This window comes from Rhinolophus sinicus, linkage group LG07, assembly GCF_036562045.2.
Source record: "Rhinolophus sinicus isolate RSC01 linkage group LG07, ASM3656204v1, whole genome shotgun sequence".
NCBI classification, from domain to species: domain Eukaryota; kingdom Metazoa; phylum Chordata; class Mammalia; order Chiroptera; family Rhinolophidae; genus Rhinolophus; species Rhinolophus sinicus.
In genome coordinates, this window is record NC_133757.1 from 26,050,623 (window position 1) to 26,078,581 (window position 27,959).

General features: G+C 46.8%; 3 protein-coding genes across 4 annotated transcripts in view; 2 read left to right on the forward strand and 1 right to left on the reverse strand.

Annotated features, from left to right (window-relative positions):
* Positions 1-475: 475 nt before the first annotated feature.
* FRAT2 (FRAT regulator of WNT signaling pathway 2) lies at positions 476-2,752 on the forward strand. Its single transcript, XM_019724796.2, has one exon. The coding sequence runs from the start codon at positions 695-697 to the stop codon at positions 1,385-1,387; it is 693 nt and encodes a 230-aa protein (XP_019580355.2). The 5' UTR covers positions 476-694; the 3' UTR covers positions 1,388-2,752.
* Positions 2,753-10,270: 7,518 nt separating this feature from the next.
* FRAT1 (FRAT regulator of WNT signaling pathway 1) lies at positions 10,271-12,991 on the reverse strand. Its single transcript, XM_019724795.2, has one exon. The coding sequence runs from the start codon at positions 12,615-12,617 to the stop codon at positions 11,784-11,786; it is 834 nt and encodes a 277-aa protein (XP_019580354.2). The 5' UTR covers positions 12,618-12,991; the 3' UTR covers positions 10,271-11,783.
* Positions 12,992-25,809: 12,818 nt separating this feature from the next.
* The window catches only part of ARHGAP19 (Rho GTPase activating protein 19), a 49,085-nt gene continuing 46,935 nt past the window's right edge, over positions 25,810-27,959 (forward strand). For both annotated transcript variants that reach the window (XM_019724792.2, XM_019724791.2), the window contains exon 1: positions 25,810-25,900. In XM_019724792.2, the coding sequence (XP_019580351.1) occupies positions 25,845-25,900 (56 nt within the window). In that variant the 5' untranslated portion in view covers positions 25,810-25,844. The remainder of the gene's footprint in view (positions 25,901-27,959) is intronic.

A 27,959-nucleotide genomic window follows, 5' to 3' on the forward strand; every position in this document is an offset into this window, starting at 1 on the left:
TCCGCCCTCCTTTGCGAGGTTCCCTCTGCAGCCCCCCCAATCCCGTCCCCCCTTTCTCCGCCCCCACCTCTCCGAAGCCGGACTGCGGGCGATGCCCGCTCCTCCCCTCACCGCGCTGGGGTCCCGACCACTGCGGGTGCGCAGGGGAGGAGCAGGGCGGGCCCAAGCGAGGCTGACACGTGGGGAGGGTGGACGCTTCGGGGGAGGAGGGGTTAGGCGTGTGGGTGGGTGTGTCTGCGAGTGGGAGAAACCAACCCAGGCTGCCTCAGAGTTTCCATTTTCTTGTGCTGCTCATCCGGTCTGAGACCTCGAGGTCTCCACACTCCCGAGATCCCCTCATAGGCGGACACCGAGCGCAGACACAAGAAGGCTCCGACCACCGCCCTGCACTGCCGCGGACGGCCCGCGACGCGACGCTTCCTCGCACTTCTCCCCCACCCTGGAGCGTTGGTAGGGCCCAGCGGCTACGTCACTCATTGTTTACAAATCAACCAGAGCCGGTAGGATTCCGGCTCCCGCGGCTGCGGCGCGCGGCGCAAGTGCCTACCGGTCTCTGGCTTTCGTGTCTGCCCGGGCCCCGGCCCTTGCCCCGGCCCCGGCCTTGGCCTCGGCCTCAGCGCCGCGCCAGGCTCCGCCGCGATCCACAGAGCCGCCAGCGACGCCAGGAGAGCTTCAGGTGCCCGTGTGGGGTGCCATGCCTTGCCGGAGGGAAGAGGAAGAGGAAGCCGGCGAGGAAGCGGAGGGGGAGGAAGAGGGCAGCTTTCTCCTGCTGGAGCAGTCGGTGACGCTGGGCGGCTCGGGCGAGGTGGACCGGCTGGTGGCCCAGATCGGCGAGACGCTGCAGCTGGACGCGACGCAGGACAGCCCGGCCTCCCCGTGCGCGCCACCCGGGCCGCCGCTGCAGCCCCCACAGCCGCCGGCGGCGGTGCGGGCTGATAAGGTGGGGCCTCCCGGACTGCCGCTTCTTCTGCCGACCGCGCCGGCTGAGACCGTGGGCCCGGCGCCTCCGCGGGCCCTGCGCTGCGTCCTCGGGGACCGCGGCCGCGTGCGGGGCCGGTCTGCGCCCTACTTTGTGGCGGAGCTCGCCGCAGGCCCCAGTGCGCTCCCGGGGCCGTGCCGGCGAGGATGGCTGCGGGGCGCTGTCGCCTCCCGCCGCCTGCAGCAGCGACGATGGCCACCAGCCGGGGCGCGCGCCCACGAGGACGACCCGCACCGGCTCCTGCAGCAGCTCGTGCTCTCGGGAAACCTCATCAAGGAGGCTGTGCGGAGGCTCCAGCGAGCTGTCGCCGCAGTTGCAGCCACAGGCCCTGCGGGCGCCCCCGGGACTGGGGGCGGCCGCAGGGGACCGGACTCGGTTGCCCTGCAGCCCTCTGACGCCTTGCACTGACCCGGGCCCCCTGGAGGAGGAAGAGAAGACCGCTTCGCAAACTCGTCAGCGTCCTGCTCTCACTAACCCTGAGCTGAAGCCGCGGTTCTGGGAGCGACCGACTGGGCGGCGGGAAGGTGTGTGGGGAGACCTCAAGCCGAGAAGTTACCTTCCCCGGGCGAGGCTATAGGAGAAAACTTGAACGTGGAGAGATGCACGGGTCAGGACGCGTCCGTGCCGCGTGAGAATTTCCCTGGCCACCTGGAGGCCAAGGACCTGGGATAAACTGGGAGAACTATGGCAGCTACTTGTATCAACTTGTACCTGACTTAACCCTTGGGGACGTCGTGTACTTGGATTGTTTAAAGATAGGGCTCCGAGGGGCAGGAATCGTGAGGGCTTTATAACAACACTTGAAAACTTAATGACACGAATACATTTTATTTTCCGGTGGAAGAGCTTAGTGAAAATGGTGCTACAGTTGCAGTGCAAAGAAATTCCGGAGGTAGTTGGGTGGGTTGGCATCGCCCACTTTCTCCCACCTAATCAGCGGCTGGTAGAGGTGGGAGATGTGAACCACAGTTGGGGGTGGGAGGGAGGAGGAAAATTGTGAAGGTGAGTAGAGTTGGAGTTAAATTTGGACTTTCAAATTACTTGACCTTGACACCTGTGGTTCAAGGTCAAGGTTTGCTGTACTGGAAGGCTGTGGGAGAGCTAACTCACCCCCGTGTCCTTTCTTTCTCTTGCTCTAAGAGACCAGTCTGTGCTTTCCTATCTTTTGGGAGTCTCCCCGGGAGACACAGGCGGAGAGGGACATGTGAGGAGAGTTATTTGTTTTTTCTGTGCTTTCCTCTTTCCAGAACTCCTCCTCCCATGAGGCCACTCTTGGCCATGCCTTGAGCTTTCTCAGAAACAGTCATAAACAATCTTGAGTCTCTCACCCTGTCGTCCCAGCCCGCCTTTCTTATGCTACCCTTTCTGGTGTCTGCACCAGTGGATGAGACCCTGGCTGTTTTTCTGCTCTGTTCTGGCCCTCTGTGGATCCGTGGGCCTGAGCCTCCGTGGGTCCTCCAGCCCTCACAATTTCCTCCTGCCACTGACTCTTCTTTGTGAGTGACTGAAACTGTTTTTAAAATGTGACTCTCCGAGAGGAGAAACTGCTGGCTTTACACTTAAGAAACTTGATGGCGCTTTAAATGAGGTGCCACCCCCAGACTTTAAAGGTAGCTAACCCCATTTTTTAAAAAAGATTCAATGGCTTGTTCATTCTCCAGATGTAGCTATTGACGTACACTTCGCACCGGAGTGTCTGAAATTGTGGTGGTCCTGATTTATAGGATTTCTTAATTAAAATGTTTGCTGAATAAATTTGGTTTTTTTTTGGAACATGGTTTGGCTTTTTGGTGGAAGGTAGGGGAAAGAAAAGCACTTGGGGATGATACCTTTAATAATGAAGGGTGTACTTGGAGGGACCCGGGCTCAGCACAGAATAGTGATGGAGCTGCCAGGACTTCAGTACTTCTGGGTTGACGCTACACAAGATCAGAAAATTAAGTCTAGGTTTTTAAAAACTCTTAGATGGGCTTCCAACTCCCTTTGTGGCATAAGAACATATTCCAGAAACACTTTCTAGGCTAGAGGGCAGAGGCCAAGGGACTTGTGTCTGGAGCGGGGAGGGAGGATTTTCATCTGAATTTGTTGTATGAAGAATGGTTTTCCCCTGAGACTGACCCAGTCTTGAGCTGTGGCCTAGGGAAAGGAAAATGGTCTTACCGTGATGTATTTGGTAGTTGTAAAAAGGCTCACTTTCGCAGGCAGGGGTTACATTAACTGAAGTGCCCCGGCCCCTACTCTTCTCCTGCTGGCAGCCCCATCTTTCCCAGGCATGGAACCCTGAGGAGCCTTTTCCTGTTTGCTCCCTCGCCCTTTTCAAGGAAGCCTTTCTTGGCACAGCCCAGCTCTGCGAATGAGCCCCCCCCCACACCTCTCCTACTCAGCACCTCTTCCTCCCTTGCCTGCCCAGCACCCTCCCACGCTGGAGCTGCAGGGGAAAGCTAGTGCTCAGTGACTCGGTTTGAGTCAGACCTTGTGCTCACCAGCAAGTCGTTGCTCTGTGTTTTCCCTTTTCTCATTTATAAAACAATAATACCCAATAGGGTAGTTGGGAGGGTAAAATGAGGATCTGAGGTGTCTGGGACACTTAAGTGCTCAAAAAAATGTTGGCTGTTAATTCTTGGCACCACCGTTGGCCCTTAGTCCTTCAGGGAACCCTTATCTATCTCCTAAATGTGCCCCACTCACCCTTACTAGCACTTCAGCCACCCCTGCTCCTCCACCACGAGCGTACGCTGTCGCTGCCTCTTTTGCTCCTGTGCCCTGTAAGTCTCTTCCTGAACTCCTTCCAGAAGACCATCTCCACACACCTTCCAAATGGTCTGCCTCTGCTTTCATCATTCTGGGGTGTAGCATTTACTAAGCATACATGTGCCAAGTACGGTCCCAGATATTGAAATCGTTATATCATCTCCTTATGTCATGACTTTATTTGCCATGAGGTAGGCACTGTTGTCTCCATTTTTTAGATGAGGACACAGAAGCCCAGGGGACTAAGTGATTTGACTGAAGTCACCACCTGTTAAGTGGTGAAGCTGGGATTTGAACCCAGGCAGCCTGGCTCTAGGATCTCCTTTCTTCAACCAGATCTTCCAGGCATACTCTACCACCTACAATGAGACTTTTTTGACACCATTTTCTCCCATGTTGGATTTATTAAAGTTGTTAAGAGCATCCTACAAACCCTGACCCACTAAAATACCTCAACACACTAGCATCACCATTCTCAGACTTCCTTGTGCACTAGCCACATATGTGCAAGGTGTTTGGGATCTGGGATGAAGCAAGGTTTCAGACATCCTGGAAGAACCCACAAGCAGGTTTGGGGCCAAAACCTTCACATAGTTAATAGGTATTGCATAAGAGAGGCACAGGTAACAAATGGTATATGGCTGCTTCTTTTAAAACCTCAAGCCCTCTGTAAGATGAGGGCATAGTACCAAGATGGTGAGGTCTCACCCAGTGCAGATGTCCTATGGGTCTGCAGGATGGTCAGAACAGCACTCAGGATTGATGATGACTGTGGATAAGGAGGGAAGATCTACAGGACCTGAGAAGTAAGGTAGAGGTGGGGGAAAGGGAACTGACCCCTGTTATAGGCAGGTACTCTACAGGTACCATATATGAGATGTTGCTTTTCAATGGGAAGAGGTAGGAATTACTGGTGGTACAGCAGGATCTGAACTCATGACTCAACGTGATCCTCTCGCCACCTGTCTGAGCCTACCCACAGCTTTCCTTATAAACCTTAGCCGCGGCTACTGATCAGCCATCTGCAAAGGCTATAAAGAGCCCCATCCTGGGCCTGGGCCTGGGGAAGTGTCTGTCTAGGAAGCAATGGCCATTTCCAAGGTGGAAATGGGCAGCTTGGGATAGCCCATTCTTAGTACTTGGCTCAGGAATGATTGTGGCTGGGAAATCCCTAACCTTTTGGAAAGGACGGGTACAGAACTGGGGGCATGGGTGTGGGCAGAGTTGAGACAACTCCGTCTTCTGAACGGGCCAGTCACATTCTGCAAATTTTGAGCCCAGAGGACCAGGGCTACAGGGAAGTAGCAAGGAGAAGTGGGTTGTGAGAGTGTGTGTGTGTGTGTGTGTGTGTGTGTGTGTGTGTGTGTGTGTGTGTGTGTGTGGTGGAGGGGCGCTGGGGTTAATTAGGAGTTTCATGTGGGAAGGTACAGGGACAGCAGCTTGGTGCCTCATAAATGACTAGAGAGAAATTGGGGCTGAAGATTAGAGATTGGGCAGTTAGAGCCAAGGGGGGGGTTGAGCCTGGGACATGCTGTCAGTTGGGAAGTAATAACACTAGCTAATGTGCAGAGTGCTTACCTTGTGCCAGGCTCTGTTCTAAGTACTTTCAAATCTATATGGGAGGAAGAAGAGTAAACAAAGGGATCAGACAGAAAGTAAGAGTGGAACCAAGAGAACCCAAGAGAGGTTGGAGGGTGAACTGAGGGATGGTGGGTATGTGAGTCTGTCTCCACACTCATGGTGCACACACACAAGCACAGCTATATGTCTCTCTGTATGTCCTCTGTGGTCAGGTCCAGGGTATTTGACATCAGATCTTACTTAGTGACTTTCATTGAAGTTATTCAGCTTCCCTTTATCAGCACCATTAAGTGGTTCGGTGTGTTTTGAAGATCTGTACTGTGAGTTCTTCCTCTTCCTTAACCCACCTGGAGAAAAGTACAATTTATCGTGGAGAAAGGTGCTTATGACTCCAGTCTCTGGGGAAGATTTTCAGGAAAACCTAGGAAACCATTTTCCACCCATATTAGGCAGTGGAATCTAATTTAGTTAAAAAAAGAAATGGGCAAAAGGCAGGGCAAAGGTAACAAGATGAGATAACCAGCTTGTGACTTTTTTAACCCACCCAAATCAATAAATCAAACAAACTGCTTGAATAGCCTACCAATTGGGGGTTATGAATTTTACCTCCTATGAGTCAGTTAATTGATAAGGGGGAGCAGTTAATAAACACCTTGTTACTACATTCAGTTTTTATTCTATTGTATAAGGTCCAGAGACAGATTCATTTCCACAATAAGAAAAATATACTCAGCCATCCAAGGCATGAAGGGTTATCCAAGGTTGTTTCAATAGCCGATGGCCAGGTCCCAGGCCTTGCTGTGGTAGGACAGTTTGTGACATAAGACGCTGTTACGTGGGACATCCACCTTAGAATCTCCCTGAACCCTGCCCATTAAACCTGTCCCGCCTGGGTACCCCATCCCTTCCCACCGCCTCAAGGAGGCTTGTCCTTTGTAGCATCTTCCCTTCAGTTTCTTCCTTTGCATATTCTCCTTCCACCGCGAACAAGCGCAAGTCCTAGTTGAGCAAAATCCTTCCCTTGGCCCTCTTCTTCCTTTTTAGCTGCTGTCTCTCCTTTTCTGTCTTCTTCGAACTTCTAGGCACCACAACTCATCTCTGTTCTAAACACCCTAACTCCCTTAGCCTCCATAAGTCTGTTGATAACACCCCATTTGTTTGCTCAGCAAATGTTTACTAAATGTCAATAACCAGACGTTGTTACTAAATGCAGGTATGTTTCAAGCAGTGGCCTAAGCAGTTTTACTAGCATCCGCTCAATGAATCCTCACAATCCTATGAGGCAGGGACTTGATTATCAAACTCCGTGGGTGAGGAATGTGAAGTTCGACAGATGAAGTGATCTGCCCAAGGTCACAGGCAGGAGATTTAAAGGAAAGAGCCAGGATGGTGACCCAGGCAGTCGAGCTCCAGAGCTGGCATTTTAACAGCTGCACATACTATACTGAGGCCTATAGTTTTCTTTTCAAAATGTGTCTCTTCTTGTCTTTTCCCCTCTCTTCCCACCCAGGCCCTTATCATCTGGGGCCTGGATGTTTTAACAGCCATTCAACTGATCTGGTTGACCATAAATGTTAGCCTTCACCCTCTAGCCATCCCCCACGCTGAGTCACCTGATAATCTGCCTACAACATCCTCTTCATCTTGTCACTTCTCTGCCATCAAAGAATACGTAATCTCTTTGGGAAAAGAAGACACTCACTTATGAGCTCCTGAGATAACTATAATGACAGGATATAAAATGATGAGTGAGAACAAAATGAACTTGAAGATCATTCCCGGCGGGAAAAAAATTGCATGACTTTCTCAGCACAAATGATAGACAAAAGTGGACAGGGCAGGCAAGCAGAGCTTCAGCTGAGCACTGAATTTGAATGAGAAGGGGAAGGGTTTTCTGAAAGGAAATGGGAGAGTTAAGAGCTGTGACTGCAGACTGCCCTCACCACACACTCGCCCCTTTGTAATATGCCCTGCTGCCCCTCCTCTACCGGTCCCAATCCTGAGCTGCTTTCAAGGTTTGGCTTTAAGGGGATCTCCACTCTTTCCAATTAAACCTCTTCTAGACTGACTATTCCCTTCCTGTGCATTTCTCTGAGTGCTTACCTATACAACAGGGGTGTATGCTCTATAAACTCGTCTGATCTTCAGAGGAAACAGGTTCATGCCTTTTAAGAAACAGAACGAAGAAGCCATTAAGAGGTAGGACTTCCCACAAAAGACATAAAGCAGTGGCCACCTTCATGCAGTAGCTTCTGGGAGTGATGTTTTATTATTTGAATGTTTATTATTTGCTGTTTGCTTCCCATATGATTTAATCTTCACCCAATTCTTCAAGGTAAGCTCTGTCGTTATCTACCATTGACAGATGAGTTAACTGAGATTATTGAGGTGAAGAACCCCTGTGCCAAATCACGAGGCTAGCAATGGAAGGCTGCCTGGAGAGCCCACACTCCTTCTATTACGCCTCCTGGGAGACACTGTTATGGGCAGGTCACTTGTTCTCCCTTCAGTTATGGATGGAAAACCAGGAGGAAGCGCTGCATGGAGAGATTTTGCTCCTTTGCCTGCACCAGCCTCACTGTATTCAAATGGAGTGCAGCTCCGCATGGAAATCTCTCTGGGCTTCCATCTCTAAATGAGGCAGTAGCACTAGACCACCGAAGGCTGAGTTCTCCCGGAGCTGACATTCTGTGATTACTGAGCATTGGTGAAGAAGGGGGAGCTAATTGAGTGAGTTAGTAATTTGGTTGCCAGGGTAACTCTTTCCTGATTGGAAGGAAGGGATCACAGGGTTTAACACAGACTTTGCTGGATAGGAAAGTGGTGTCTGATCTTCGCTCCATGTTTCTGCTTCTGAGCTGGAGAGAGCAAAAAAAGGGTGAAAATTGAATCCAAATATTGTAGCATTTACACCTAATTTAGAATGAAATCCTAGGGTGGCAGATTCTATAGCGTTCTGTGTGAAATGTGGCATTCTCTTCAACAAATCACTTGTTATTTACCAATTTCTGTTTGTTTGTTTTTTCATTGAGTTTATAGCTTTGGTCTCTTATGTCACTCAAGCCATTTTCTGTGGTCAGCTGTCTTTATAGGATGCTGAACATTTTGTAAGGAAATGGTTACAGCATACCTGTCTTTCCCTAGCTCAGCCTAGGGACATGATTTTCCAGGGTCCTGATGGCAGGGCCACCACACTGGACAACTGCAGGGGTGTTGTTCACATTGTAATACACGTGTGGAGTTGTGCAGTGAATTATATTGAACTATGTATGATGATATCAGGCTATTGGAAAGAGGTCTGCAATGGATGCCTAGAGACCTGGGTTCTAGACTCTGTTAGGCTTTTGACTTCAAAAATGACTTTGTATGTCACTCTGCCCTGCCCCTTTCCTGGACTATTTTTTTCCACCTCTAAAATGATCTAATAACTTTAAAAAATAATTTATGTAAACCCTTATTCCAAAAAAGGATTTTGGGGTGACTAGTAAGACCTTGCAGTTTTAAAAAGGTGGGCAGTTTTAGGGTTGTAGTGCATCTAAAGTGCCTGATAGTAGCCATTAGTTTTCTCCAGTCTTCCTTATGTGTAGGGAGGGGGGTAGGACTGCGTAAGCCCTATGGTTGAGTCTAGCCTTAAGCAATCATTACGAGAAGCCTGCACAGAAGCCAGCAGTGACATGAATCATGGCCAACTTGGCCCTGGATTGCTCCTAACCTTTGACCTCTAGGAAATCCCACCCCAGCTAAGAAGTGGGGCCAAGGACTTCAGGGTTAGTCCAATGTCAGGGGAGTCAGCACCTGACCACTTTCCCCAGCTGCTCAGTGCCCAGAGGTGGTAGCCCACTGTATGTTGGAGGCTCCTTTCCTCAGGTTGTGTTCGAGCTGCCATAATCGCCTTTCCTCGCTGGGCAGCACTGGACTGAGCCCTCCACAATCCTTTCTGGGAAGTTGTGGAAAATGGCTGGCTTGGTGTGCTCTGGAGGTACTTCTCAGAGACCATCAGGGTCTGTGTTGTGTATGAGAGAGAGAGAGAGAGAATGGGAAACTACAGACAACAGGAATTGAGTCCAAAAGGGAGGGAGTTGGGACTGGAATCACAGAGCACTTGATCCAGAAAGCATTTTTGGAATCATGGCATGCCCTTAGGGACAGTCCTGGGTAAGAAGGGGTAGGGACAAGAGACTGTTTATCTGCAGGAAGTGCCAGTAACCCTGAACCCTTTTCTCTCATCTCACTTTTCATCTGTTGTACAGATGAGGAAACGGAAACTCACAGTTGAGCAACATGTCCAAGGTCCCCATTTAATAAGTGGACTTGAACCTGGATACCCTGTCCCCAGCCTGGCTCCTTCCTTGAGGGAACACACTGTATGTAGTAACTCAGAACTGGGGGTATAGAGATGGGCTGTTATGTCACTGATTAGGGAGAGAATGGCAGCAAAGGTGCCAAGGGCAGAGAGAGGAGTCCTTTAATACCCTCCCAGCCAGCTTTTCCACTGCAGACTTGCATCCTGAGCAACCCCTAACCACGAGCTGCTCAGCCTTAGAGCCACCTTGTGGGAAAAGTCCACTTAATGACCACAGTAGAAAGAAAAAAAAAAAGTGATTAGCCTCCCAGTCTGCAGTGACTGGTTGATCTGATGTTCTTTGCTAAAACATTCAGAGCCATCTTCATAAAACATCTCCATCACTGACGAGTAATTCAAAAGCTCTATCTAAGGTTTTGGTGAATGGGATTGATCCAAATCCTGACCTCACTTTCATTTCATTTCATGCCAGCACCAATACACACCCAGCCATGCAGACCCTGTCTAACCAGTGAGCTGCTCAGACACAAAGGCGCTCTAATTACCATCTGCAAGCTAGACCGACAAGGATTTCAAGCGTTTTCATGTTTATAGAGATCAGAGAAATGTGTTCTGTGCATGTTTCCCTCCGACAGCAAGTATAAAATAAAACCAAACAAGAAACACAACACATTTATTTAAAAAACAGATATTTCAGTTAAGTTAAAATCCTATAATCAGGATAGCCACAATTCCAGCCACTCCGGTGCGAAGTGTAGATATGTCAATAGCCACATCTGGATGATGAACAAGCCATTGAATCTTATAAAACTAAAACACCAACTAAAGGGTCTTAAATCCCTCAGAGTGAGTGAACAGTATGTTACAAGCACTTCGCGGTTCACAATGGCACAGCCTGCAGCTTCTCCATTTGGAGGGCCACATTTTCTACTCAGTTTCTTTCACTTACAAAGGCAAGCTGGTATGGCTGGGGGAGGGGCAGAGGGAGGAAATCAACTCCATCTATCCAGGGAATTGCAGCTGTTATTGCAAATGGCCCCGGAGAGCCCATTATAAGCTGCTATGCGAGGCTGTTTCTTCCTGGAGTGCCCGTCACGTGGCTTCTCCCCAGCCCGGGCCCCTAGGAGCACCAGCACTACGCTTTTGAGTAGGACAGCAGGGCCCAGGGGGAGAGGAAGGACCGGAGGCCACGTCTTCAGAGTTTCTGTGAAAGCCTGGGGCGCGGCCGCCCTCAGGAGGCACCGGCGCCCAGCACGTCCCTGCCTCCCTGCACCCACGGTGGCGGCGGTGCGCATGTCCTCAGGAGACTCCAGAACTTGCAAAAAACACTGCGCTCTTTTCCGAGTACAGGCAGAACCGGCTACTTTTCTGTCTTGCTGGAGCCCCACAACCCCGTGTGCGCCCAGGAAACAGTGACCTTGAACTCGCTAAGAGGCGGGCCAGCTGTAAAAATACTTTTGAGAGGACCAAGGGTTCCCTCCGCGCCTCACCCTATCCTTTCCCCAGCACCACCCGACCCGGCATCCCATCCCCACCCGGGGCGCACTGCCTCTGCTTTCCCCTACCACTCGGAGAACCGCAGCCAGTTGCAAAGCGGGGGCAGAGAAAAGGTTACTTCTATTCAACTCCCAAAACGTCTCTTCATGGTACCAGGTGTTTTAAGAACCAGCACCCCAAAAGACATGAGATGGGTTTTTTGTGTGTGTTAAGTTTTCTAGTCTGGCAGATTGAGGTACTCCAAAATGATCGTCGTCTATTCATGTTCACCTCCCCCAAAAGTGGATCAAGGACCAGCCTTGAAAAAGCAAAGCAAGTAACGGATCATCCTCGTCGCGCGTGCACTCTGCGATCCTGAGAAGCGTGGACTGTGGCACCATGGTTGCCGGGCCGTGGAACTGCAAGCTGTGCCTCCAACATGGTCATGGCTAGTAAGGTAGTCCTATTGACTGTGAGCTTGGGATACGCTTTCTTCAATAGGGCCAAATCCTGTTTTTCAACATTAGAGCCCTTGACCTCAGTTCCCCACGAAAACACTCGCGATTTTTCGATTCATCGTCTTCATTATTTTCCCGCTTCCAAAAGCGCGAGTTCACTAGTCTGAGTAGAGATGTACCTCGCAGGGGAACCCCTTGCCCTCCAGGGGCTGGCGCTGTGGCCACTCCCGGGATATTAGCTGCCGGGGACAAGAACGCCATCGCCAGTTCGGAGCTGCGCCTTCCTCCCTGTCGCACCAGAGTTGCTGCAGGCCGCGCGAGGGCTGCGGGGCGACGGGGGCTTGTGCACCGGGGCTGTCAAAGGCCTCAGGAGCGGGCTTTGGGGAAGCTTTGCATGTAACTGCAGCCGTCGCGAATGAAGCCTTCGCACCGCCTCTTTGATGAGATTCCCGGAGAGCACGAGCTGTTGCAAGAGCCGGTGTGGGTCGTCGTCGCCGGTGCGGACTTCCGGCTGGGGCCCGCGTCGCTGCTGCAGGCGGCGGGAGGCAGCGGCGCCCCGCAGCCATCCTCGCCGGCACGGACCCGACAGCGCCTGGGGGGCGCTCCTCTTGTCGGCTCCCGAATGCCCATCTAAGTTGGGCTGAGGAGGCAGTGGGGACAGGGCGGTAGGGCCTGCGGCGAGCTCCGCCACAAAGTAGGGCGCAGACCGGCCCCGCACGCGGCCGCGGTCCCCGAGGACGCAGCGCAGGGCCCCCAGGGGCGCCGGGCCCACCGCCCCGGCTGGCGCGGTCGGCAGAAGCAGCTGCAGCCCAGGAAGCCCGACCTTGTCTTTCCGCACCGCCGCCGGAGGCTGCGGGGGCTGCAGCGGCAGCCCGGGGGTAGCGCACGGGGAGGCCGGACTGTCCTGCGTCGCGTCCAGTTGCAGCGTCTCGCCGATCTGGGCCACCAGCCGGTCCACCTCGCCCGAGCCGCCCAGCGTCACCGACTGCTCCAGTAGGAGAAAGCTGCCCTCTTCCTTCCCCTCCGCATCCTTGCCGGCTTCCTCTTCCTCTTCCCTCCGGCAAGGCATAGCACCCCACCCGGGCACCCGGAGCTCTCCTGGCGTCGCTGGCGGCTCTGTGGATCGCGGCGGAGCCTGGCGCGGCGCTGAAGCCGAAACCCGGGCTGGGGCCGGGGCGGGGCGGACGCGGAAGGCAGAGACCCGCAAGCACTCGTGCGGTGCGCTGCAGCCGCGGGAGCCGGAATCCTACCGGCTCTGGTTGATTTGTAAACAATGGGTGACGTTGCCGCTGGGCCCTACCACCGCGAGGGTGTGGGGGTGCGCAGTGCGGTTGAGGGGACGGGGGTCCCCCTGGGCGGGGGTCCAGGGTGAAGCCTTGCTCCCTAGAGCTCCACAAACCTGAATACTGTCTGCGTGGACTCACTGGGTAGCTGATCTTCGCCTTCTCAGGCGGGAGTGATTGGCATTTACAGAAGATGAGCACCGGCGTGGACTCTGTTGGTTTCTTCCACACACAAGCACAGACACTTTCACTCACACGCCCACACACTCCCCTCCTCTGAGCGCGTCAACTCTTCAGGTTTTGGCATTTGCGCTTTTGAGATCCCAGGTTCTAGCGTCTGGTAAGTGATGACCAGGCGAGTGAGAGGAGGGTGGAGAGGTGGAGGAGTCAGGCTAGGGATTTGTCTGCAGATTGGGGAAATGGGGCTTACAGGGATGGAAATTAAGAAGGGAACACTGTGCTACGATAGGGGTGGCAAACTTGGAATTGGCAAAGAAAAGCCACAGATTAATGTTTCTTGATCAGGAGCAATGGGTATGTGGGGTCTTGGATTGGGGCTGGCGTTACTGGCGAGGAGGTTGCTAGTCTTGGGAAGAGCTCTGAGCTAGAAAGTTCTTTTAAGAAGAATGCCTCAGCCAAGTAGGGGAGTATCCTATCTGAGAGGGTTGCAGGAGAGGAAAATGGTGAGCTGTTTGGATGGAAATGGAGAGATGATCCAGCTAAACCCTTTAAGATATCATGATTGGCTTAATGATTAACCAAGACTTCATTTCTTAAAAGGAGGGACAGAAAAATCAATCAGTTGCTGTTATGTTGTTCGGAGGTTTTAGACATTTATTCAGAATCCCAAACCCCTCATGCCTAACTTCCAAATACACCTGTAGGTAGACTTGGTGGACCAGCCTTTACAAGCCATCCAGGGGAGAGATTAGCAGGGTGATGAAAGTATTCAAAACTGGATTATAGTGATGGTTGGACCCCTCAATTTTACTAAAACTCATTGAATGTTCACCAAAACTGAGTGAATTTTATATGTAAATTATACTTCAATAAAATTGTTTTAAAAATTAGCCACAAAGTACGCACACACAAACACAGAAGCCAGGTACTAGGAAACTACTTTAAAATACTGAGCACGAGAGTAGGATAATTTAGACGAGAGTTCAAGAGGAAGAGACTGGAGCCTGGGAATCCAGAGAAGTAGAAAAAAGGGTCTTAGTGGGCAGGTCCAAAGATGATAATTACAGGAGCAAAACTGTAGGGAGGGATGAGATGGAGAGAACAGGTGGGAAGTTGTTAAAAAACAAAAAGAGTTGGGCTTATTTTTGTCATGTATGGAGGGAAGAATATGAGAATGAAGAAAGAGACAGTTTGAAGAAAGCCATTGAATTTTTGGAAATCTTGGAAATTAAATCTTGGAAATCCAGACTTCTACAGAGTGCCATAAAATTTATCACCTCATTTTAGTGGATTCTTTACGATTTTCTATATGTAAGTTCATGTCATCTGCAAATAGAGGTGGTTTTACTTCTTCCTTTCTAATCTGGATGCCTTTTATTTTTCTTGCCTAATTGCTCAAGCTAGAATCTCTAGAACAGTGTTGAATAGAAGCTGTGAGGGCAGACATTTTTGTCCTGTTTCTGATCTTAGAGAAAAGCTTTCAATCTTTCATCATTAAGTATATTGTTGGGTTTTCGTAGATGGCCTTTACTAGCTTAAGGACATTACCTTCTATTCCTGGTTGGTTGAGTGTTTTTTGTTTTGTTTTTTCAATCATGAAAGGGTCATCCCCTTATTGTAAATCAGTGTTCATTTGAGAGAGTGGTCAAGCAGCTATTTATTAGGTGGAATATTCTGAACCTAATTATTTAAAAATTTAAGATGAAAACAATTGGTAGCAGTTTACAATTTGTATTTTTAATCTCTGGTTCAAAATCTGTAAGTTTCATACATCGTGTGGGCATGAAAAATGGTACAACCACTTTGGGAAAAGACCTGGCAGTTTCTTACAAAACTAAGTGTACACATCCTATGATACAGTTCCAATCCTGGATATTTACCTAAGAGAAATAAAAACATAGATCTGCATCAAGGCCTACAGGCAGACAATCATAGAAGCTTTATTCCAAAAGCCATAAACTGGAAACAGCTCAAGTGTTTATCAACAGGTGAATGGATAAACTATAGCACATTCATAATATGATAACAGAATATGCTTTAGCAACAAAAAGGACGGAAGTATTGCTGTATGCAATAACATGCAAAACAGTACTCTAAGTGAAGGAAGCCGGAGACAAAAAATCGCATACCATGTGATTCTGTTTATATGACGTTCCAGAACAGGAAAAATTAATTTATGGTAGGGAAAATAAATCAGAAGATTGATTGCCTTTGAAGAGGGTGGAGTGGGGCAAGGACTGAGTCAGAAGAGGCCTGAGGGAACTTTAAGAGTGGTGGTAATGTGGGGATGGCCCGGTGGCTCAGGCGGTTGGAGCTCTGTGCTCCTAACTCCAAAGGCTGCCGGTTCGATTCCCACATGGGCCAGTGGGCTCTCAACCACAAGGTTGCTGGTTCGACTCCCACAAGGGATGGTGGGCTGTGCCCCCTGCAACTAGAAAATGGCAACTGGATCTGGAGCTGAGCTGTGCCCTCCACAACTAAGATTGAAAGGACAACAACTTGAAGCTGAACGGCACCCTCCACAACTAAGATGGAAAGGACAACAACTTGACTTGGAAAAAAGGCCTGGAAGTACACACTGTTCCCCAATAAAGTCCTGTTCCCCTTCCCCAATAAAATCTTAAAAAAAAAAAAGGAAAAAGTGGTGGTAATGTTCTATATCTTGATAGCTTCACTCGGGTTCCACAGGTATATGCATGTGCTAAAACTCATTGAATTATAACTTAGAATTTATGTATGCAAATTTTACATGAAAAGAAGAAAAAACTATAAACAAATATTGAATCCTGGTTAATAGACATGCTGATGAGTCTAGGGGTGAGGTGTACTGATGTTTGAAATTTATTCCCAAGCATACAAATATGTGAGATGAGTTAATACATGAATAGACAGGTAGGTATATGATAAAGCGTGTATAGTAAAATGTTAATGTTACTGTATGACCTAGTGATTCCATTCCTAGGTATATATCTGAGAGAATTGAAAACATACGTTCACACAAAAATTTATAGCAACATTATTCACAATAGCCAACATGTAGAACAACTCAAATATTCACTAGCTAATGAGTGGTTGAATAAAATGTGGTACATTCATACAATGGACTATTATTCACTACATAAAAAAAGAAATACTGGTACATGCTATAGCATGGATGTACCTTGAAGACATTATGCTAAGTGAAAGGAACCAAACACAAAAGACCACGTATTGTATAATTCCACATATATGAAATTTCCACAGTAGAAACAGAAAATAAATTAGTAGTTGCTAGGGGATAGGAGGAGAGGGGAATTAGGACTAACTTAATGAGTTTCTTTTGGGGTGATGAAAATGTTCTAGAATTAGATAGTGGTGATATTTACACAACAGAGTGAATATAGTAAAAACCACGGAAGTGTACATTTCAAAAGTATGCACTTTAAAATTCACTTTAAAGTGAATTTAATGTTATGTGAAGGATATCTCAATTTTTAAATCTAAAACATGTTATGATAGCATCTAGGTGCTGGGTAATAGTTCACTGTCAAATTCTTTCATTTTTGTTGACTTTGAAATTCAGAATAAAATTTTAGAAAAAAAATAAGCCACATAAAAGGAGTGATTCATTTTGTGACTTCATTTAGAACTGCCCAGGGCATGGAGGGCTTAGGGCTGACTATTGCAAAGGAAGGGAGGAAATGTACATATACCCTGCTGGCAGGTTGACTGGGGAATTGTGTGGACTCACACTCCAGTGTGGAAAGACTGGAGACAATCTGCTGTGGGCTGACTGAAGTCTTGCCCACTGTGGAGAATTTCAAACTGTATGGCTGGAATGAAGCTTGACACTTTTATTTTTTTTTGGACACTTTTTATTTATTTATTTTTTAACAGGACTTTTATTGGGGAACAGTATGTACTTCCAGTACTTTTTTCCAAGTCAAGTTGTTGTCCTTTCAGTCTTAGTTGTGGAGGGCGCAGCTCAGCTCCAGGTCCAGTTGCCGTTGCTAGTTGCAGGGGGTGCAGCCCACCATCCCTTGCGGGAGTTGAATCTGCAACCTTGTGGTTGAGAGGACGTGCTCCAACCGCCTGAGCCACCGGGCCTGCCCAACACTTTTTTTTATTTTATTAAATAAATTTTATTGGGGGAATATTGGGGAACAGTGTGTTCCTCCAGGGCCCATCAGCTCCAGGTCGTTGTCTTCAGTTTAGTTGTGGAGGGCGCAGCTCACTGGCCCAATCAGGAATCGAACCTGCAATCCTGTTGTTCAGGGCTCGCGCTGTAACCAACTGAGCTACCCCGCCTCCTCAGAAGCTTGACACTTTCAGAGGCTAGCAGCATCCCTGAGTGATGGGCCTCCGGAGCAGCAAAGCAGACACAGGTTTGCCCCTTTTTCCTAATCACTTCATTGCCTCCCGGCTTCCAGATAAGGATGCTTCAAGGGCTGGGATGGCTGGGGAGGAGGGATTTGTATAGAGAACTGAAGAGATTAGGGGATTTCACACTGAGATGCAAAGAGGTGTTAATAAGGTATTAAACACCTCTCAGTAGATTAGCATCGAGGAAGCTGGAAACCTGTAGGTAGAAGTTGAAAATATCTTGAGGCTGCTGATGGGGGTGGAAAAGAACAGGCTGCTGGTTAAACAGGGTTCTAAGGAAAAGGTGGGTCTGTAACTGGGTAGTTAAAATGGGTAACCGGCTTTGGGCTAACACTGATGAAGCAAGGGGTCATATTTGCCATTTATAAAAGTAGAAAGGACTCAAGATTGGGAAGCAGGTTTAGAGGAATGCAGCCTCAGAGATGGAGACTTGAGAAGTGTACTGAGTTGAATAGGCCCCCTCCAAATTCATGTCCACCCGGAACCTGTAAATGTGACTTTATTTGGAAATAGGATCTCTGCAGATATAATCAAGTTAAGATGAGATCAAACTGGATTAGGGTAGGCCCCAATGCAATGACTGGTATCTTTATAAAAGAGGGAGATTTTTGGACACAGACATACAAGGAGCATGCCTTGTGTCAACAGAAGCAGAGATTGGAGTGATGCTGCCAGAAGCCATCGAACACTAAGGATGGCCAGCAATCACCAGAAGCTAAGAGCATGGAGCAGCTTCTCCCTCAGAGTCCCCAGGAAGGAACCAACCGTGCTAACGGACACCTTGATGTCAGACTTCTGACTTCCCAAACTGGGAGAGGACAAATTTCTGTTGTTTGTAGGCCCAAGTTTGTAGTAATTTGTTACATCAGCCCTAGGAAACTAGTGCAGGCTGTTTCGAGGAATTATTTAAAATGTGTAAGACATGGAGAAACTTATTGAAGGTTCTGGGGTAGTTCTGAGAATCAGTGGAAAAACTAAAGGGCTGAGAGCCTCTCTGATAGACGTTGGGTTATGCTCGGCTCAGCCAGGTCTACCATTAGAACAGGCGTAAAGAAGGAAGAGATCAAAAGACGAGGCCAATAAAACCTCATTGTATGTTGATCATAGGTTAAAAAAAAAAAAGTGGCCATGTCAGGAACACATCCCCACTGGGATAGTTAGGATGACCCTATATGGGCTGATGCAGTTACTGCTCCCATTTCTGGGACTGCAGAAATGACTGTACCGCTCTTGCCAAACAGATGGCAGTGGGAATGGACAAGAAGATGCTTCACCTTGCAACGTGATTGGTTGTAGGTGTCCAGGGAAAGCAGTCTCGGATCTGCAGGGGCTTTGTGTCTGTCTGGATGCCTGGGACTGCAGTGGTCTCAACAGAATTGGAAATCAGGAGTCACATGGTCAGGTATCATAACTCAGTATTTTAAAAGAAGATTCTAGTTTTAGTTACTTGAATAGATAATGGTTCAAAATTCTAAAGGTCAAAATGAGTAAACTGAAAATCCTTCTCCATCTCTGTCCCCACCCACCCACCCACCCACTTTCCTTTCCTGGAGGCAAACTATATTATCATTCGCTGTGTATTCTTTCAAAGATGTGTGTGTGTGTGCTTTACAGATATTATTTCCTTTAGTCTTCCAATAACCTCTGAGTTTGGTATTATACCCTTTCATGGATAAAAAAACCAAGGCACAGAGATACGAAAACTTGTCCAGGATTACACAAATTACAAGGGCCAGAGCCAGCATTCTAACTAGGTTTTGGTTGATATGAAAAAAAGCCTGCCCTTCTCAAACCACTACCTAGAAGCTGTTACCCAGGCTTTTTAATCTGGTCTTTGAATTCTGCCTAGTTCTTATTCCCCAAGGCCTGTTGATTCTTTCCTTCAGTGCCTCTGCCAGTAGTCATGCCCTATTTCTGGTCCCATTGCCGATGCCCTTCATGTTTCCTTGGCTGGGCTCATGCAGCTTGTGTCTGGGCCCCAGCCTCTTTCCCTTTAATCCACTCTTCTGGCAGATCAACTTCCTACCAACCAACCCTGCTCAGGTTACCCCCCACCCCCACTCTGAATAGGTTCTCACTGCCTCCTGAGCAAAACCCTCAGCTCCTTAACACAGTATCCAAAACTCTCAGAGGCCTGGCCCTGGTCCACTCTTCCAACCTTATCTTGTCCTCCACCCCCACAGAAGCCCTTTGCTGCTATGAGACGGGGCCCTTACCAGCTTCCAAGCACACCTTGCATGTTCCTGTCTCCCCATGTTTGGTCCTGTTCTTTATGCAGAGAATGCTTCTACCCGTTGAACTCTTACTCAGTCCAGCTACAAACCTCCTCCATGAATCTGTCTCTGTTCTCCCCAATAGACAGTGGTTCATCCTGTCCTCTACCCTCCCACCCCATTCAGTTTCTGCAGTGGTTCTCTTACCGCATACTTCCTGTCTGTAGTTACTTGACTGGTCTAGACTATAAGAGCCTTGAGTCCAGAGGGTCCTCTGATTGGCCAGGACTGAGTCGTTTGCCCACTGTTATAGCCAGAGATAGGGTCAGTCCCACCCAAAACATTTGGAACGAGGAAAGGGGAGCAGAGGACCCCTAAACAGATGCTGAATGCATCCAAACAAAAACCCATGTCTAGTAGAGGCAGCATGTAATTTTTCCATAAGGTCTGAGTAACCTCATTGTTTTACTTACTCTTTGATTTATTTGATTCATTTGTTTCTTTATTCATTTAACAAATAGTTGGTTAAGAAAACCAAATATAGTCCTTAACCCACACAGCCTACAGTCCAGTGGTTGAAGCCAACACTAATCCATAAACCCTAATGCCAACAAATCTAGATGTGTGCTAAATGTAAAATGGTAACCTGAGACACAATTGTGGAGTCCCCAGAAGGTTTTCATGTTTCCTAATCCAAATGTCTGTGAAATTCTTTTAACTGGGTGACAAGCCTTTTATTTCACAATTAGAAATAATCCTTTAAATTCAGAAGAGGTACCCTTGGATTTAATTCATAGGGAAGTGTGAATGAATGAGCAAAACAGCTCTCTCTTTCTACATTCTTGAAAGAAGTTCAATCCTATGGGTGGGGATGACTCCTACAGGGAGCTGAGGGATAGTTTCCTTCACTTTCTAATTTTGAGTGGGGGACTCTTTGAAGCTGACTCGGAAGGCTCCTTTCTAGTGGACAGAGAGGTAGGGGAAGTCTTGAGGGCTTTTCTGACCTTCATCCTACTTCCTAATAGCTATAGATACTTTGCATAATTTATCGCCATACCAAAGCAACCTCTATGAGAATGGATTATCGTGGCAGAGAAAAAGGATCCATGCAGGCTTCAGCTCACATGACCGTGGAGGTAACACCCAACACAGCAGGTTCATAATGTACCGCTCGTTCCTGAACATCACATACAAGTATATGTCACTGCTTTGAAACTTACCGTCAGCACCTGGGGGCCCCTGACCTGAGTGAGATCCGGAGTGGTTTTGACTAGAGGGCCAGAGAGATTCCAATTCAAAATGATTTGGTCGGTTTTCAGGCCTTCCAACTCACTCTGCAAGACTCAGGACCTACCTCTGCCTTCTACACAACAGTCCCCACTCCAGGCCTGGCTGCTTGAGGTACCTTCAGGCTTTCAGAGAATTTCATCCTTGCCGCTGTTGTGGCCCAAACAGCATGGCCGCCCTGCCCCTCCAGTTACAGCCTGAGAGCTTTCTGAGGGTAGGAGTCAGGGCTCATGGAACTCTATAGCCCCAATCCTGAGCTCAGTGCCTGAGAGATGGTGAATCCCACACACAGATGCCCTGTGACTGCATGTGCTTCCGTCCCTCTGTCTGCCAGCATGTTGCTGGTGACCTGGCTGGGGAAGGTGACCCCCAGGATTTTTACCTTGGGGGTTCCAGCCCTGAACTCATTCATTGCTAGCTGCCCAGAATTAGTTCCTTGACCTCAACGAGTTCCCTCCCCCACCCTCTCTCGCCCTGTGGCCAATCTTTGAGAGGATTCCACAGCAAAACTGAAAAAGGTTTTCTTTTCTCAGCAAACGGAGTAATGTAGATGTTAATCTTTGATGTGTCTGAAGGAGACTGAATGGTTTGCCCCAGAATAAACAGGTGCCCCAGGAAGCAAAAACAAAACAAACAAAACCAGGAATGATTTGTAGCACACATCTGTCTTTTAATGTTTTTCCCCTTTTGGAGGTAATTTCCCACTTTGGTGGGACACAGGGCTTTCCTTCCGCAGAAGGGTGGAGATAAGCTACCTAAACTCAGCCAATGTTCTCACCCATGACTGCCTCTCCAGGGACTGATAGAAGACCCAAGGACAGATGGGAAATCAGCAGAGGGTTGACTGTGCTGAGAGTCAAGTGGCACTGAATAGTGTGACCTTGGCTGGGATTCGGAGTCCCTAACTCCCTTCCATCAGTTCTCCAACCTAGTATCCTTCCAACAAATCCAGTTTCTGTTAGGTTAGCCAAAGTAAGTTTCCGGTGCTTGCAACACAGACTGATATAAACCTAAATGTGCAGTTGGTGGGGACAGTTTAAATAAACCAGGGAATATCTGTAATGTGGGATAGTACACAGCAATTTAAAAGAGTGATAGCAATCTATATGTACTGACATGAAAAGATTTCTAAGATGCACATATAAAGACCATATTTACAGCATGTCAATATTTATCTAAAAATAAAACAAAATACTGTATTTCTCTATATGTGTGTGTTACCTTGAGAATGAAATACCATAAGACAGGGACTTTGTTTTCACACCTGGTATCTCCGGGCCTAGAACAGTGCCTGGCACATGGTAGACATTCAATAAGTATTTGTTGAATAAATGTGTTGTGTAGAAAATGATCTGGAAGATCGCATATCAAACTGAAAATAGTGGCTTCTAAGAGGAGGGACTAGAATGTAGGGGTGGTAGATGCGGGAGATTTTACCTGTATGTATTTGAAAAATTTTTTTTACAAGAAAAATGTCTTCATGCGTTACTTGTATAATTAAACAATATAAAAAGAAAAGAGCTAAATATTAACAGGTGATGAGAAAGCCATTAAAATGATGATTCCCAGACAGCCAGATGGCTCCATTGGGTAGAGTACGAGTTCTGAACAACAGGGTTGCTGGTTCAATTCCACATGGGCCAGTGAGCTGCGCCCTCCACATCTAGACTGAAGACAACGAACTGCCACTGAACTTCTGGAGGGGCGGCCAGATGGCTCAGTTGGTTAGAGCCCGAGCTCTTAACAATAAGGTTGCCTGGTTCAATTCCCACATGGGATGGTGGGCTGCGCCCCCTGCAACTAAATATTGAAAATGACCACTGGACTTGGAGCTGAGCTGCGCCCTCCACTAACGACTTGGAGCTGATGGGCCCTGGAGAAACACGCTGTTCCCCAATATTCCCCAATAATTCTTTAAAAGAATAAAAAAATAAAATGATGATTCCCAAGACTTTATCATAACAAATACAAGTTAGGTGGCAAAGAAAGGGGAAAGGAATGGGTTATTGCAGGTGTGCAAGTGATGTTTTGGTGGGGGTATTGGCCATTTTGACAAGAGAATGAACCGTTAACTTTTTAGTCTTTGTTTAATGGTCAATAGGCACCCTCACCCCATCCCTAATTAGTCTCAATAGAGACGCAAAACTCAGAAATATTCATTACGCCCATTGAGCACACTTTTATATTTTCATGCGGGCATCAAAATGTCCTGCTTTAATTTAAGCAGAGGGAACAGCAAGAACAAAAGTGGAAAACAAAGATTCATCCGAGGACTGCCAGTCACTTGCATTGTTGGAGGATGAAGGTAGAGGTGGGGGTGTGGAAAGGATGATGTTGGGGTGGGGCCATGGACAGATCCTCCTTCTCTTTCTTTCTCTTCCATCTTCTACTTCTTCTCTCTCAACTTTCTCCTTTCCTTTTACCCCCTCCATTGAGACTAGGGCCTGGAAATAAAAGATGATTAGAACACTGCTTCTTTCCCCAAAACGTGAGGTCTGTTGGGGTAGGTGGATGGATTTGCATGACCTTTGTGGCAGACTCAAGTCCATGCCCCTGCTCTTAAGCCGTCCCTGAGAGCCGTGGCCTCCAGCCCTTCACCCTTCTGAATTCTGAGGAGTCTGTTCTCTACTTTGATAGCCCTCTGTAATTCTAAACTGTATGTGACTTATGTGTGTTCATTATGTCTCCCCGAGTCTATTATAAACTCCTTGAGGACTGGGGCCACTTTTCTGTGACCTTCTGTTCAGCCGGGCTGACAGAAATAAGATGACTTTCTGAACTTTCATGAATTCCTTCTATGTAGCCATGCTTATCAGCCAGCTGACAAAATAGTACCTCGATGGAATAAAGATGATTTCAGGGGAGCTGTGACACCTTGCAGAAACAGAGTGTGTAGGTTTGTCAGCTTTGGGGGGTGGGGGTACTTTTATAGCACTCAGCAATGATACTTGCTTTTAATCAGAAGTCACAGGGGAACAGTTGGTTTTGAGAAGAAACACTCCCCTCTCCAGAGTAAATGATGAAACTGTAACTTCAGAGTAAATGATGAAACTGTAATGTATGGTCTTTATCACACAGCAATGGAGATAGAAGTGATATCTGAGAAGCGAGTTAAGCATTCTTAATCTTCATCATATCACCTTGAATATTTATTTATCTAGTCCTGGTATGTGCCAGACACTGTGTTGCTAAGCAGCTTTGCAGATATTATCTCATTTAATCTTCACACTACCCTTCTGACAATTATTATTATCCTCATTTTACAGAAGAGGAAATGGATTCAGAAAGTAAAGCAACTTGCCTGGGATCACAGAGCTAGAAGTGATGGAGCCAGGATTTGAACCTAGCTTCACTAACTCCAGAGCTCATGCTTTTAACTAGGGTGTTGTATTTCCCCAAACATTAAGGGCTTTGTATAAAAATGTCATCAAACCAGAGGAACCAGAAATATAGTTGTGTGGTGTTCTTCCGAGTTGTGGTAATAAAAATTTTGAACATTTCTTTTGTGTGAAAGAATCAATGTTATTCAGTCAATCAATGTGCTGAGTGTCAGGGGACCAGAAAAAAGAACCTTGTTCATACATGTTTGTTGAGTTTCATATATTTGCTGGATAAAAACAATTTGTTAAACATAAAACTAAATGCAATTTTATTTGATACTTTTATCAAACTTAATACAAATTCTCATAGATTGAAATAATCTATTAGAACTTGTGATTCAATTTTTGAGTTGGATAATATAGTCTGAGGACTTCTTTATTAATTTGTTCAAATGATATTGAAAGGCCACTATGTGCAAGATGCCATTGCAAAATAGACGTAGTCTGTGACCATTTGTGTCAGGAAGTCTAGTTTTGAACCTTCACATGAAACAAATGGTCACCCAAACAACTATATAATTATGAATTGTGATAAGAGCTATAGAGTACAGAGTGTTGTGTGCAAGTTTAATAGGGGAATTGATTTGTATAGTGGGGCCATTGCAGACATCTGAACCAGTGACATTTAAGCTGAGATATGAAAGATAATAAAGTGAGAAATGGGACAGCCAGAGCAAGCAACACCTGCGCAGGCTCTGAGGCAGGGAAGAATTTGTTGAGAAACTGAAACATATGTGGGTAGAGCTTAGTGAACGAGAAGGAGAGTGCTGGGAGAACCTCAGGTAAAAGGAACTCAGAAGGAACAACAGAAGAAATATTCCTAGAAAAATCCATAGAAAAAAATACAGAAAAAATATTAATGTTTTATGCTTACAATGTGTTCATATCTGTTGCTTTAGTTAATCTTCACCAGAAGCCTGTCAGGCAGGGAAGGCAAGAGTAATTATTATTTCTACCATTGAGGATTAAAGCTCAGCCGGGGAGTTATGCAGGTTTTGGTTCCATGATTCAGACCAGAGAGGCAAACTCGCTGGGTTCTCTGGGATGCGGGAAGGGAGCGGGTGGAATGAAGCATAAGTAACCTATCGCTGTGCTGTGTGACCATCTGAAGAAAGCCTGCTGTGAACTAAATTTAATAGTAAGTACTTCTTTGTTGCCACTCTGTACCTACCCTTCTAGGTATCTCACTGTGTCAAGACAGAAAACGAAATCTTGCAATTAAGAGAGTGACTTTTAAAGTCACTTTCAAATTCGAATTTTGTAATTCTGAGCTTTACATGTCAGGTCAAAATTTGAGCGTAAACTGCGGATATTTGATTGGAACCTAAAAGTCGGGGTAATCCGAAGGGTTAATCAAAACGAGAAACTACAACTCCCGGAAGGCCCCAACCCCTTTCTAGCCCGCTAGGGCAGGGTCTGACCAATGACGGTTAGTTGTTTGAATAAACCAATAATATCATGAAAATGTTATGGTTGAGAAGGGGCGGTCAAGTTATCCAATCGTATGGAAGAGGGGAGAAACACCTTAGCCAATCCAAAGGCGTGGGGGTGGGGCCTGAGGTTGTTCAGCGAAAGAAGTTTGCAGACTGTGATGGCGACTGAGGCGCAGAGTGAAGGGGAGGTGCCAGCCCGCGAATCCAGTAGGAGGTGAGCCGAGTTCTTGGTCCAGCTGCCTAGGAAACGAGGCTGTGGGCTGGTCGTACTGACGCCTTTCCTTTGGGTCATGGTGACCAAACGGGCCCGGGCTTTGTGCCTTCCACCCACGGTGTTTCGCACCCTGGCGCCTGTTGAGGCTGAGACGCGGTGGTCCCGCCCAGCGTTGGGCTTTAATCGGCCCCCGCTTTGTCCTGCTGATGTCCGTGGGAGGTCCACCCGCGTTGTTGGCTGCAAACTGACCAGTTGGTGGTGTCAGGGCTGCCTACCTTTGCGCTGAGACTCATCTTGATGGTGAGGCAACTCCAGCCCAGAGCTGTTAATCGAATTCCCCAGCGTCACACAGCGCTGGGAGAGAACGCTGTCAGTACTTTTTAATCTGCTCTGAGTTAGTTTATGTGCTTTAAATCAGAGCAAGGATTTGAGTGTCAGTTAAAAAAGGGTTTGAGTCCTTGGGCCAATTAAAAAAAAATTTATTGTGGCAAGAACATTTACCCTCTTAGCAAAATTTTAAGTGTACAATACCGTGTTGTTGACTATAGGTAAAATGTTGTGCAGCATATCTTAAGAGCTTATTCATTTTGAAACGTTATGCCTGTTAATGAGTAATTCCCCATTTCCCCTTCCCCCCAGGGCCTGGGAACCACCATTCCACTCTAATTCCATGAATTTGACTATTTTAGATACTTTATATAAGTGGTATCATGCAGTATTTGTCTTTCTGTAAGTGGCTTATTTCATTTAACCTGATGTCCTCAAGGTTCATCCATGTTGTCACATATTGCAGAATTTTCTTTTTAAAAGCTGAGTAATATTCCATTCTATGTATATACCATATTTTGCTTATCCATTCATCTGTCCATGAACGTTTAGGTCTTTCCACATCTTGGCTGTTGTTAATTGTGCCTCAATGAACATGGGAGTGCTAATATCTCTTTGAGATCCTGATTTCAATACTTTTGGATAAATACCCAGAAGTGGGATTGCTGGATCATATGGTGTTCTCTATTTTCAATTTTTGAGGAAACTCCATACTATTTTCCATAGTAGCTGCACCATTTTGTTTTCCCACCAACAGTGTACAAAACTTCCAATTTCTCCATATCCTCACCAACACTTGTCTTTTTTTTTTTTTTAATAATGGTCTTCCTGACAGATATGAAGTGATATCTCATTGTAATCAGGAATACGCATGGATGCCCACTCTTGCCACTTCTGTTCAGCACAGTACTGGAAGTCCTAGCCAGAGCAATTAGGCAAGAAAAATCAGAAGGCATCTAAATCGGAAAGGAATAAGTAAAATTGTCCCCGTTTGCAGACATGATCTTATATATATATAAAGTCCTAAAAATGCTAACAAAAAGACTGTTAGAACTAATAAACAAATTTGTAAAGTTTCAGGATTCAAATCAACATACAAAAATCAGTTACATTTCTATACACAATGAACTATCTGAAAAGGAAATTAGGAAAACAATTCCATTTATAAGAGCACCAAAAAGAATAGTATACTTAGGCCAATTTTTAAACCTCTCTCAGCTTCAGTTTTTTTCATCTGTAAATGGATGTAATGATGTCTAGTCCACAAAATGTCAGGATTAAACTAGACAATTCTATTAAAGCTCTTAGGACTGAGCCTTGCAGATAATAACCACTTAATACTTGATAGATTTTCTTTTTCCTAGAACAACTGAAGAACAGACAAGAGGGATCTACAGTTTAGGAAATCATCATTTCTACAGTGTTCTCTCCTAAGCAAGCACACTGAAACTCTGCAGTTCTGAGAAAGAATTTCCAGCTGGCCTTGCTCCAGCCATGAGATCTTAGTTGTCTTAATTGATTACACATACAGAGGGTGCCATAAAAATATATACACAAATTAAGAAAGGAAAATACTGTGTTAAAATTGTAATACAATGAATAACGCTAGCATTCATTTGATTAACGCCATCTTTTGAGCAAATGTCATACTACACATTGCTACCATAATTCAATTCAATTCAACTTCGAAAAGCAATACATAAATAACATCTCTTAAAATGTGTATATATTT